Genomic DNA, 13333 nt, shown 5'->3' on the forward strand with positions numbered 1-13333 from the left:
CGCCAATGAGTGGTTTAAGAGAAAATCTGATGCAAGGAGATATCTTAATAAGTTTAAATGTAGTAAATGTAAACAAGGAACATTCTTTGAACCATCCACACTTCAGCAGCTATGCATATAAAACTAATTGTATGTCTGCTGACACCCCCCACCCCCCCACTCTTCTCCCCCCAGGTAAGACTGAAAGTTGGGATTTCACCCAAATTAACTGAAACCAGAACTCCCTCATGACAGCGCCCCACCCCTCCTATCGGATTTCCTGCCTACCGCCAAACAGAGCGTGAACCCACAAGGAGAGGGACGCAGTTGGACCCACCCAATCTACAGTATTTGCATACAGTGATTAACAGAGTACAGTGTGTCTATAGATAGAGCTGATATCGGTCCATCTTTCCTTTCTTTCTTTCTTCCTCTATTTGGCTGCCAAGACGGCGATATAACGGAGGCTATTTAGGGGCTGCAGGGATTTCCTTGTTGTCATATAATCTATGGGAACTTCCTGTACAGCAAGTTGGGCCAGCATAGCAAGGAGATACAGCCTCCCACTTTGCCATTGCATCTTTCAAGAAGACAGGAACAGGCACGAAAGCAGATGCGATTCTATACATTCTGAATAGCTGGTGCAAAAGGCTAAAACTCCAGCACTTGGCTAAATATAATAAATAAAGACCACTAGACTACCCATCACTAAAGAATGCATTAACAATTATATTTCGGAAACACATTTAGCAGTAATTCACCAGCATTTTTTTTAAAAGCCACCTTTTACAGACAACTCCAGTGATATAGGAGGCTAATATCCTCGTGTTGAAAACACTGCCTGGCCCTCGCTATCTGAAAACCACTATAACTAACTTAACTGCAGTCTGGTGACTGACACAAACAAGGTCAATCAGTTTTCAAAAACCATTTCCTCTGTTCCGACCAAAACCGTTCCTTTCAATGAGCACCAGGTTGCTCACACAAACATGATATTGGGTTTCAACCATTCAGCGCACGCGGACGGGAGGGATCAATGGAGACGTGATTACCAGTGGGCACCTCACAGGAGCGCTCCCATAGGAGATCCACTGGACTGGGACCCTGGGCCCAGCCCTAGCCTCCAGTCTGTAGACCTTCTAAATTTCCTGCTAGTAATAGGGTGCCTTTGGGGAAGGGAAATTAGAAAACGCTCACTTCAAGGGCTTACTCCAGCCTCCGCTGCCTGCATGTTGACGGACTTACCCTATGGCAAGCCGCACAAAAATATAGTGACTGCCGTTATGTATTTTTTATAAGAATGACCATTGACAAGTTCAGATGAGGTTCAACTTCCCAAACCAATTTCTTGTTATTTTTATTCTTTGACTGGAAATAAGAATTGTAAAATTGTAAAACTAAAAATTCCAAATGTCTGATCAGCAATTACAAAAACTAATATTTAAGTACAAAAATAAACAAATGGTCTCTGGCAAACTTTGACATAAAAAGCCTCCGTTGATTGTTGATCTTTTCCCTTAAAGGTCTGGCCCTGGGAGGCTCCACAGGAAACTGCCCTCTGCTCCCAAAATCCTCCTGGGGTTCTCTGTAGCCATGGAGACTACCAGCTGAGCCAACATCATCTAGACACCAAAGTTCAACCGCCCACTTCAAAAATGACATGTATACTTCCCCCTTGCCACCAACGCCCTGCCCTCTCTCTCGCAATAGCCTTCATTTTGCCCCCATCTCCAATCCTTCCTTTTAAGCTACTAACATGAAATAGCACACCACTGAACTCTAAAATCTGACACACCGTGAAATTCCTCTATGTGTAACACAATGCTGAAAGCATACACCACAGGTTACTGTGCTAGAATGGTGCTTAGTGAAAAGGTTTTCTCTGACCTTCACTTTGACCAGGGTCACACTGATACAGTTCTTACTCATTTAAACAGCGATTACAAGGAGACGTTGTTCTCTACCGGTGATCGGTCATCCATTGAGAATCAAAATGGAATCAATATTTGTTCTTTTGCCCCAGCTTGATTGGAGCAATGATTTTCCAAGAAATCACATTGTCTGTCACGCATTTACGGTTTCCTTTCTGTACCGTGTTGTGGACTCCTACTCATACATTTATATAGTTTGAAGCCAGAGTACTTTTCCTGCATATTTATGACTACGATTTTGGTCTGTATAAGGAAGATATAATAAAAAAGAGCTTTCATAAATGTTTTATCTCCCCCAATGTTTCCTCTTTATCTTGGCAGGGCTGAATCCATCTCTGGCTCTGCGTGACGTGATAACTGAGGAGTGGGGTTAAAGCCACCTTTGATCTTGAAACTCTGCTCAGAATGGATTCGCCCAGATCCACCCAGATATGCCAGAGCACTATTAGAAATCTCAGCCTTGCAGGGGCTTTATGGCATTGCAATAAAGCAATGGTCTCCAATTCAAAGCTAGTGAATATCTTCCAGAAACCTTTTTAGATTATTTTAGTATACATTTGTTTTTTGGTTATATAAAAAAAAAATTAAAAGGCACCTTTCCTATTGCACAAGTACTTTCAGGTCAAATAACGGTGAAATGAGTACATGTTAATTACATATGACTGATACACAGCAGTGGCAGACTACTGATCATCAGTGGTCCATTAGAGCATTGATTTACTTAATTAACTGGTTCATTAGCAAATCAATGAACAAGAAAGCATCTACTTCAAATGATTATCTGTCATTCCCCATGCATTGCTACTACCAGACCACAGGGAACATTTTTAGGCTTGCGGCTTACATCTTGACATGTTTCAGCTGCAAATGTAAGACAGGCAGGCAGGCAGGCACATATTTTACAATCCAGATTAGGAAACCATCAGTCACTGGTCTCAGAGCATTCCATACTCACATATGCTTCAAATGATTCATAATGCATACCGAGTATATCCATAGCACCTGTATGGAATTGGGAAAACATACCGCTTTGAAAACCCAAAAGAACAAAGGCAACACGCCAACTCTCAATTAACCCCCAAAGCCCCTATTCTTCCACTCATCATAGGTATATTATATGAAAATGGGGCTTTTCATGAAGGCAATGAAAGTAAGATTGTGGAAATTAATCAAAATGTCGGACGAGTTCTTCCCTTTCGGCGAAGTCTTGTCCCTTTTTTTTCTTGTGAAGTGACAGACAGTGCTTTCACAGCAGGCAGTGGCGTAACCGGAGCAGTCCTTTCTAACAATGAAGGGCCGGGAGGGGAGCCACCAGGCCAGAGCATTAGCAGCACTTGCTGCAGCACGGGGGAGTGTTCAACTGTCAACACACTGCCCTCAGGGGCCAGCCAGCCACTCGTATACATTTCAGCTCAAAACCCACAGAACAGCCACTCTCAGATGTCATCACAGCCATTTGGTGCACTGGCCTCCCTATGCTGGCCATATGACTGCCTGGCATCATTTCACTGCTCCCTTGTCCCTGCTAATTTTACAAGCGGTGCTTCAAAATGGACGGTATAAGCCTCCCCCCTCAAAGTGGCCCCTGTTGGCTCTGCAGGCAACAAACACAAAAGGGTCCTTCCCAGGGTCATCTACCTCATGCCTGAAGGAAGTATGGCCCCAAGGGGTGAGTAATTGATGGACCCAAACCCTCGTTATTGACTGTCCATGGTTGCAGCATTCTGACATCATTAGCATTCACTGAAGGATCAATGCAATACACTGAGGTGTCTGTGATAAGTGCCTGGACTTGACCAAACACACAAAAAGCAGAAATATTTTCCCTCCAACGATTGATTCCTCTGACAGACGGATTGTCCTGTATTCCCTGCCCAGGCAGGATGTATTTTCACAGCTTTCAGCCCTCTCTATTCCAGGGTCTTTCCAGCTGAACCGAGCTGTCGGCACAGCAGTTCATGAAACCAGCACCTTCCAAGATGAATTTGGTTGCCATGCCAACTGGTAAAGTGGTAACCCATAACAACAATTGCTAGTGCCCATTGCACTCATACGCTAGTTTCCCAAAGTATTGGGAACACCAAAGTATTCTAAAATGATTTTACTGTTTAAAATTCACCTTTTTGTATTAGCTGCAGAGGGATCATTCTCATGTCACCAGATTCAAAATGTCAAACTGTCTGATGTCTGTGATTTGTATCTCTCGTAAAATTGTTTTCTAGTTTATGTGGAGTTTAAAAGAGAAACAAAAATGATTTCTCGCAAACATTTTAGAAATCTCCCCCACTTTTTTATTGCACAAAATCCTGGAGCGACTGTAATTTGATAACAAATCAGTTTTGAGTAGTATCCAAAGACTGAAAGAAGAATTTAAAGAATGATCCATCAAGCTTCGAAATGTTCCTAGGTCGTTAGTATTTAGAGAAAATTCCCCAAGTTCACATAAAATGACATAGGCAAAACAAGGAGAACGCTAAAGAATGTGGATTAACTCACCGAGATCTCAAAAACCTCCTGGGTGTCATCCAGCATCTGGACCCGCACGGAGACCTGGCGCCCGGCGGGCATGGTTGGGGGGCGCTGCCCAGGTTCCAGGGTGCTGATGCCCAGGGTCTCAGGGGCTCCCAGCCGCTGGCCTGCGGTGGACGGTCTCTCGTCTGGCTCCACCATGGTGCCTGGGAGGAGAAAGCACCAGTTAGGACACACCGATGATGATGATCAGTCTAAAGGGCTCTAGAAATGACCGTTTGAGATACAGGAGTCATCTCTTTAGACGTGGTATCTTGCTTTGGAATAATAGGTTTTTCAAGATGACTTCAGTCGTTACGCATGTTCTATAACCACCTGCTAGACGGAGAGATTTGTTACAGAGAGTTATTTCCATGGGAAGCATCCACAACTGTTTCAACGTTGGGCTAGAAATATCAAAAGGTACACACTCAAACACCTGACCACACAAGTGCTGACATGAGTGCATGGGAAGGTTTTTTTTTTTTTAAAGAATTTCCAAATAGGTGTATCTAGTGTAAATAAATGCAACATCATTCAAAACCGGTTTCACCTGGGAGGGATTTATAACACTGTAGTTATGCTCTTTAGCATTATCCCTCTGGGATAGCAATGTGGTCTGTCACAAATGGCATCGCAAATGGTCTGGGTCTGTTGTGCCAGCTTCTTCAAACATTAGAGGCCCTTTCCAGCAACGCTGTTTGATCTGCCAACAAAAGTGCTGACTGGCCCTTTGTATCCATCCTCGTACTGTTTATGAATCATCAGGCAACCATTTGAGTTGGCCTGTGCAAACAGCTTATTTGATGAATGACTGACACCACGTACACCTCATGTTCATTTGGTTGCAACATGAATTTTCACCATGTGTCATCATCACTGCGAAATTACACAGAACTCAGAGGAGATTCATTTCCATAATAAAGGGCATTTCAAAAACCAAAATAACAAAATGTAAAACAGATAGTCAATGAGCCCACGTATTGCACTAAGGAAAAGAGAGCTGTGGGAATATCAAAACCCAGTCCAGAAAATCAGCAGGCCTCATCCACATGAAGATCACAAAGTAGGCTACACCCCAGGGCAGGCCAAACCCATCCATCCCTGAATGTCAGGGCATAATTAGTCTAACCATAAGAGGGTGGCACATTCAAAAGAGGTCTTGGATTATTTGGAGCAACGGTAACACAAGGAAAGTGTCACTCTCTCTCTCACACAGAGAAGCAAGAGCTTCAGATGGTGACTGTCTGCAGGAGGCTCCGCTACAGTCACAACATGAACTGGCTCTCCACGGAGATGCCAAACACGTTAATCATCAGAGGTCACCTTCCGTGCAAGAGGAAATAATAGCTGGAGAAGCCATTAAAATGTCACACCCCCATGCAGTCTTCCTTTAAAAGCTACAAAACACAAATATAAAATCTCGCAGCGAATTGAAGGAACACTCAAAGCCATTCATAGATGAGAGGAAAAAAAAAAAAAAAACACAAATGTAAAAATCTGTGTTCGACATTTTCAGTGGGGTGCACAATTTCGAACCAGATTAAATGAACCAATCTAAGCGAGTGTCATTCTAACAGGAACCAAAACAAGGTCATCGGTGGTCAGTCATGCGAACAGGCAAATCGGCCGCATCTACCTCACGGGCTGGAAATCCCCTGCCGTTATGTAACCTCCGTAAACATATCACCCCAGGCTCGACCTGAGTTCCTCAGACACCTCTCAGCCTGAGTGAGCAGCTGACACTAGCAATGTACCAGAGAAAAAACCCCGGCCTCCAACACCACAGAGTTTACACAGCATTCCTCCCAACCAAAGAGAACCTTGGGGGTAGGAAGGTGGATGGGGAAGGGAGGGGGGAGTTCCACTCACCATGACAGCATGGTCTGGTAGTAGTACACCCAAAACAAACAAAGAAAAACCATCTTGATATTCCCACATCCCAGAGGAACCATTGATTTCTGCCAAAGCACATCTGACTGCTGCCTCACAACAGTGATGAAATGTCCGTGAGGAGTGGGATGGCGGGGTGGTGGGTGTGAGCTGGAGAAGAACTGGTGTTGTGAGGCAAGTGTGTGTGGGGTTGGAGGGTTCGGGGGGGGGGGACGGACGGACGGACGGACGGACGGACGGACGGACGGACTGGAAGATGAGGGTCGCTTTATCAAAGAGACATAGCTCCTAAACCAAGATGTGTCATGACAAGCTCAAGTCAGACTCCAAACATGCAACAGTCAGCAAAGCACAGTGTGAATCACTAACTCGAAATCCGTTTTATTTTTTGCCAGATTCCGTGTTTTCTGTTTTATTTTTTCAAACAAAGAAAAAGTACAAGGACATATGCTACTGTGCTTTTACACATTTTATACATATTTGTTTTATCTAGGTGATAGACCTATGTTGTAATATGGTAGGGAGTGTAGGGTAGCAATATTTCAGTGTAGGGTAGCTATATTTCATAATATAGAATGAAAATATTGAAGACGTATTCAGGGGAGGGATTACCTTCCGGTTTCCGGTTACAAGACTTATAGGATTAGCGAGTCAGTAAGACACTATAATACTCCACATGTACATTGTAAGTCTTTTAGTTAGGGATGCACGATAATATCGGCACGACATCGATATCGGCAGATAAAAGCTTCAAAACGTAATTATCGGCATCTGCAGATATGAAAATTTCTGCCGATGTACCTGGCCGATAAGGTGACGTTCAAATTATGCGCACGCGAAGCAAATGTTTTGGTTACTATGAGCGCCAACAACGTAATTCAACACGTCGGCTGTGTGGCAGTACTTCACAGTATCAGAGGATGTTGACATGCTATTTGTCAGGAAACCTTTCAGGAGATGGAAGAGGAGACGACAGCTTGGCCATAACGTAGGTTGCATGCATAGATGCAGACCACCCGCGTGCAACGCTTTGCAACATTACCTGTCGCGCGCTAATAGAAGTTAATAAGTTGCTACTTAGCTAGCCAACACTAGATAGTTAGCTTGCATGCTACGTGACACCAGCGAAATTGATGATCTCATTTGACGGGATGTGAAACGTTATGTCACGAGCCCACGCTATCTGTACATGGCTTACTTTTGCATATATGGAATTTATATAGCTAACTTGGCAATAACCTTACATAGATTAGTCTAGGAATCCTAGAAGGGATGTTATTAAACTGTAAGTCAGTTAACCAACGTTAGCTTGCCAAGTTAGCCAAGTTGCATTTCCAGAGTGTAGTTGTTCAAGTTCAAGGAGGTACTGTTCAAGTATGAAAATTGTGACGTGAAAATATAAATAAATCTGCCATATTTAAAATAATTTCAATAGTTTTCATTAGTGAATGTCTATTTCTAAAATGATACAAATACATTTTTTATGTCCCGTATCTACAGCAATACCCTATCATAATAACAGATTAATTCTAGTACAGGAGAGACTTTTCAATAATTAAAAAGCAGAGGTGTATATATCGGCATCGGCAATCGGCCAAAATGAGCTTGTAAATATCGGCATATCGGATATCGGCTAAAATTTAATATCGTGCATCCCTACTTTTAGTTATTATAAGAATTCAGACACTGCCCCAATGGCCAGTTTTAGACTCCTGTGTCAGTCTACAACAAGTGACCATATTTCCTGTTCGGTTCACAATGCATAGGGATGCGTGAGTTTGCCATCAATGTGCCATAGTGTGTTTATTTTTAAATCACTGAAGGCAAGAGGTTGATATAATGAGATTTTCAGAGTTGTTGTTTCGTAAAATGCAGGCAAAAATGTTGCCTATAACGCTATCGATTGTATTTCTCTCCCATCATTTTATTTGAAAATGTAAAATTCCGTTTTCCTTACTGAATTCCACCATTCCATCTCCGTTTTTTCCGCATCGCAGAAACTCAGAAACACATTACTTTCAAGACAAGCTCTTAACAGGAGACAGAACAGAGAGGGATTATCCTATCATTGTGGTCCTTTGTAGCGACAAATCTGCCCAAAAAGGAGCTTTCAAGGGTTCGATAGCATCCCCACCAAATACCATGGGTTTTGAAAGTGTCTACATAAGATTACTGTGAGTTTGCTTTAAAACACACACACACACACACACACACACCAAAAAACACTGACCCTGAAATGCCCGGCTGGACTGAAAGGTTACAGGGGATCAATGGAGCTTACCACCAAATTGACCAAATCCTGTGCAAACGCTTCATTTGCACATCATCACATTGGCCTCAATCACCTGTGGTACAGCCATGTAAAGCCTGCATAAAAGATTGCTACGCTGGTAAAACTCAGGCACTAAAGCAGATGAAGACTTTGGAGAGAGGTGAGGTGGTGTGTGCCCCAAAAATGAGAGATGTAAAGAGGAGCACATATCATCTTTTCACCAAATAAGTATAATAGAAGGGACCTTGGTTCAGTGACAAAGCCTGCAAATCTGGCGTGAAAATTTGTCAGACCCAAAAGACAGGGGAGATACAGAGGGACAGATACGAGGCGATGGCAGAGAAGAAAAGAGGGGGGGGGGGGGGGGGGGGGAGTAGAGAGCTTCCTACAGACACACACACACACAAAATCACTGTTGATACAATCCTCTGGTGATCCAATGAGGCCAGCCTATGAGCACAAACAGTGCAATAAAGGGGCCCTTTCTTTCCTGTCTCGGGCCCTAAGCACCTGAGTTACTGGTTACACATTTAAACTGCGAGAGTAATTGAAAGCAAACTCCTCTGGGACCACTTCATCACCAGCACACAGCGGCGGCTTTATTGTGCCATGTTAGGGACATTGAGTCAGTGGCCAAGGACCTTTCAGTTCTACAGATTATGGACTACAGACAGTCTATTTACAACTTGTGACCAATTCAATCCTCCTATGCCCACTCTTGCTTAGATCCACTTCAGTGTAGACCACAACACATTAGGTGCTCCATACCGTTAATCATGACGAAGCTATTTAGCTACAGTTAACATCCAAACACAGACATATTCACTGCTGCTGGTTCGGTTTCAAGAATTTGAAGCCTTAATCTTGACCGAGGCACAGAGCAGCCATCTCTTGAAATTACTTCCTCCAAAAACTGATCAGTGAGTTGCCACTTAAACTATATCTCTGATTGGTCACTGAGATTTTCAGCAGCAACCATTTCCTCTTGAGAACTCTGAGCCTGAAGTAGGCCAGTTCCTCACAGCTTGTGGTCTGAGAAATGAATAATCCGACACAGTGCGTCACGGCAGTGTCACAGAAACCCCCTACAGAGGGCATAGAGACAAGCCTAACAGGTTTGGCACTTCAAACCTCTCATCATGTCATCGCAATGATATCTGAATAGCAACACATTTTGTGCTTCAGAAACCTACACTTCAACATGAAAGCAAAGAAAGAGTAGAATTCCCTTAAACCTAATGATTCCAGGCCCTTGCTCACCATTTAGTTTATGTGAACCAAATTAAGGTGCATACTATGTGGAATAGAGATTACATCCAAGAGTATGGACAAGATGGGCCCATGGCCTCTGACGAACATGCAAAAAAAGTTTCACGGTGAATAGATATAGAGAACAGGTAGGTGACACCTGATAAGGTCGGCCATTGTGCAAACTCATCCTGTGTTGGGGTATTTAGTTCTGCTCAGAGGGTTTCAGATTTTCCAGCCACAAAGGAAGCCTGTCTGAAAAGAGTTCAATTGCAAAGTTAATTGCCTCGTTTTTTTTTCTTTCCCTGTTAGGGTTAATAATTTACCAGTGGCAGGATTTGTACAAAAAGAAAACTCACAAATTTGCCCTAGGACAAAATACAGGTGCCATGTATGTTTCTCAAAACAAAACTGAAATAGTAAAACGGAATAGGAGCCACAAGGAAAATAAACAAATAAAGTTGGCAGGTCTGGCTAGTGATAAAGCCATACATCATTTTTATGGGCCTGTTTAACAGGAAATGTCCTTGGACTAGTTGCCACCTAGGCCTAGACCAAAGTTTGACACTAGTGTCAGAAGTTGGGCTGACATTTCGTGTGTGTCACTAACACAAATGGAATTTCTCTCTACAGTACGGGCTCATAAGGCTCTCTGGTAAAGCACACTTCATCACAGCGAGGAGTGTAAAACTGTGCTGTCTGTCTGCATGTGTGTGTGTGTGTGTGTGTGTGTGTAAAACTGAACACACACATACGCTGCATCAGAGGAAGCAGACTGTTGTTAAACCCACACACAAAGACAGCTACTGTGTGGGCCACTTTCCCAGACCCAAGTCCTGTGGGTTATTTAACCTGTCTTTGAACTGGCAAGCCTGTCATTCCCCAACACAGTGGCTGTGAGGGAGTGGAGTTTGTGTGTATTTGCCCTGCATCACGTGAGAGTCCAGGTACATTGCGTTGCACTAGATTAAAACCACGACTCACACACATCAGGCCTTTTAATCTGTTGAATTTGTATAGTTTTACAAAATAATGAAGGCGACAACTTGCCCACTTATTGTTTGCAATTCAACCCGTGCATTTTAAACAGTTGAGTTAAAACAGACTACTACTAATGACGAGACTGTGCTTAAACGCAAGAGATTGCAGGATATCAATATAATTCATCCCAAAATTTAAATAAAAATAAATTAAATTACATTCATAGCTCCACTTATTTAGAAGCCACAATTTAGTCAGCACAGTTCCCACTAGTTTATTATTCCCACGACTTACTAGCATTAACTCGTGCCCACGAGTTATTGATCTTGTGGTCAGGCATTACTAACTCGTGGCGACGAAATAATATTTGTCCTACCAATGTCATCAGGCCGGATCCGTAGAATCAATCAAACTGTAAAGAAGTTGTTTATTGCCGTTTTGTGTTAAACAGCAAAGATAGCCCTGAGGCTGGATTTCCGCCTGAGACAGACAGGCCACTGAATGTAGGTTACCAGAGTAATCCTTTAGGTTAAGATGTTAGTAGGCTAAAGTGTACTGACACGACACTAGTAGCACCACAAAATGAAGGGACCAAAATTAGAACTAGATCCTTTCAACCAGGTGGTCTGCTCTGATGTTTACAAGTGACTGAACAGCTTTGACGTAAAGTAACCCCCAATTAATAGGTGAGGACGCCCAGTTCCTAATCGGGTTGTGGTAGGCCTATAACAACGACTCTCCCGCGTCAGATAGTTAAATAATCATTCTTTGCTAAAGCCTTGCATCTCTTCCAGTAGGCTATCCATTTTACGCCTAGCCTAGCCTACAGAAAAGCGTGAATGAATGCATGCCTACCTGCTCAGGAACGAATAAGGTAAAATACACCTTAGTGCCGTAGCCTATAGGCAACAAAATCCCCAAAGGCTTATGCTAAAAGGGGTGCAACACGAAAACACACCAACTAAAATAATATCAAACCTGCCTAGATATCGTGCTGTTTTTTTTAAAGAACCCAACGCTACTCTGACTTTCAGTGAGCTTCAGTAACCTAACTTGGCGAATGTCGAAAATGGGTGTCTTCTTAAATGACGTTCTCAGTCCTAACAAAGTAGGCGACAGCGACGCGTGGCACCTATGTATCCAGAAAAGAGCGTCAGTACAAGGCACCGCTAGCCGACCAGCACCAAGACCACAATTGGCAAACCCAGTGAACACCCATACACTCCACTCCTCAAGTAAGTTCAACCGGCCGGTCTTTGATGTGTGAAGCACACATCGGGATGCATGGCTTCTTACCTTTTTTGAAAACGTAGTTGTAATGTTAGGCTATATTCCACAGGATAATTTCCAACGAGCGCTGGACTGTTTTATTAAACTATCACGATTCACACTCACTACTTCAGAATAACCGCGGTTCTCAGATGGAGAGAGCTCTGAGTCGAGGCGTCTTCTCGGTCGCCATGTCGGACCGACTTATGTGGGGAGGGTTACATTGAAAACCAAGGGCAGATTCCAACTGGGTTCCCGGCGCGAACAATACGGGTGAAACACTGCCTCCAGCTATTATAACTGGCACTACACTTGACGAACACAGCTTCTCGTTGGGGTTTTAGGCAGCTCTAGCCCCATCTAGTTGGCACGTCTAACGTGAGTAAAACTACTGACAATGTGAAAAACTTTGCATTTTTTGTCTACTAGAAAAATGTCTAGTCTACTATACTACTGAATTGATCATTCAGTTTGACTAGTTCCAGGCCAACTTTCAATTAGTCACGTCACCAAGGCAAATGACGTTCGTAAATTGGTTACGATTTGAGTTTGTATCCGTTATAGTGTTGCCACCTGTCCCGGTTTTACCGGGATTGTCCTTCTTTTTGGTAGCCTGTCCCGGAATATTTCTAAATTCTCCCGGGACACGGAATGTCCCGGTTTTTCATGGGTTCTGTCAACATGAACATTGCTGATCATAAAATATTTTTTTCTGCGCGTCCATACACTCAAAATATGCGTTGTATCTCATTGTGCTCAATCTCTCTCTCTCGTGCGCAGAATGCACGGCCACTAGGGGTGTGACGTAGAATAGCCTATCTCGCAATTCAACGGAGGGCGTGTGAGAGATGAAGTTGAATCGCTTGCTGCAAGTTACTGTAACTAGGTTCTTCTGAATAGAAACAACGTTGACATGGGAGGGGAGACTGAGGACGAGGATGGCACTACTGGGACTGACAGGCCAGTTAAAAAGAAAATGAAACGTAACACGTTTTAATAATGACTGGATGAAAAACGAAAATTACTCCAAATGGCTAATACCAACCCCAGGCGATCCACTTTCTGCTACATGTTCCCTATGCTCACTTAAGATTCTCGTTAAGCATTAAGGGATTTCTGCTTTGGATGGCCATGCTAAAACAAAAAAAAACTAAGAATCGTGTTCAAGTTACCAGACAAACCAGAGACCGCACTACTTTTCAGTATGTTCTAACGCGTCCAACTCTGGCCATACAAAATTGTTTCCCGACAG

At 43.2% G+C, this 13333-nt stretch overlaps 1 protein-coding gene across 4 annotated transcripts in view; it reads right to left on the reverse strand.

Annotated features, from left to right (window-relative positions):
- Positions 1-12338, reverse strand: part of farp1 (FERM, RhoGEF (ARHGEF) and pleckstrin domain protein 1 (chondrocyte-derived)) — a 68123-nt gene extending 55785 nt beyond the window's left edge. For 2 of the 4 annotated variants that reach the window (XM_031558836.2, XM_031558833.2), the window contains exons 1-2: positions 12109-12338; positions 4407-4585 (exon numbers count right to left, since the gene is read on the reverse strand). In XM_031558836.2, coding sequence (XP_031414696.1) covers positions 4407-4580 — 174 coding nt within the window. In that variant the 5' untranslated portion in view covers positions 4581-4585; positions 12109-12338. Of the gene's footprint in view, positions 1-4406; positions 4586-11667; positions 12048-12108 lie in introns of those variants that run through there. The other 2 variants (XM_031558835.2, XM_031558834.2) reach the window with 2 other exon arrangements.
- Positions 12339-13333: the final 995 nt, after the last annotated feature.

Source organism: Clupea harengus, chromosome 21 (genome assembly GCF_900700415.2).
Source record: "Clupea harengus chromosome 21, Ch_v2.0.2, whole genome shotgun sequence".
Lineage (NCBI taxonomy): Eukaryota > Metazoa > Chordata > Actinopteri > Clupeiformes > Clupeidae > Clupea > Clupea harengus.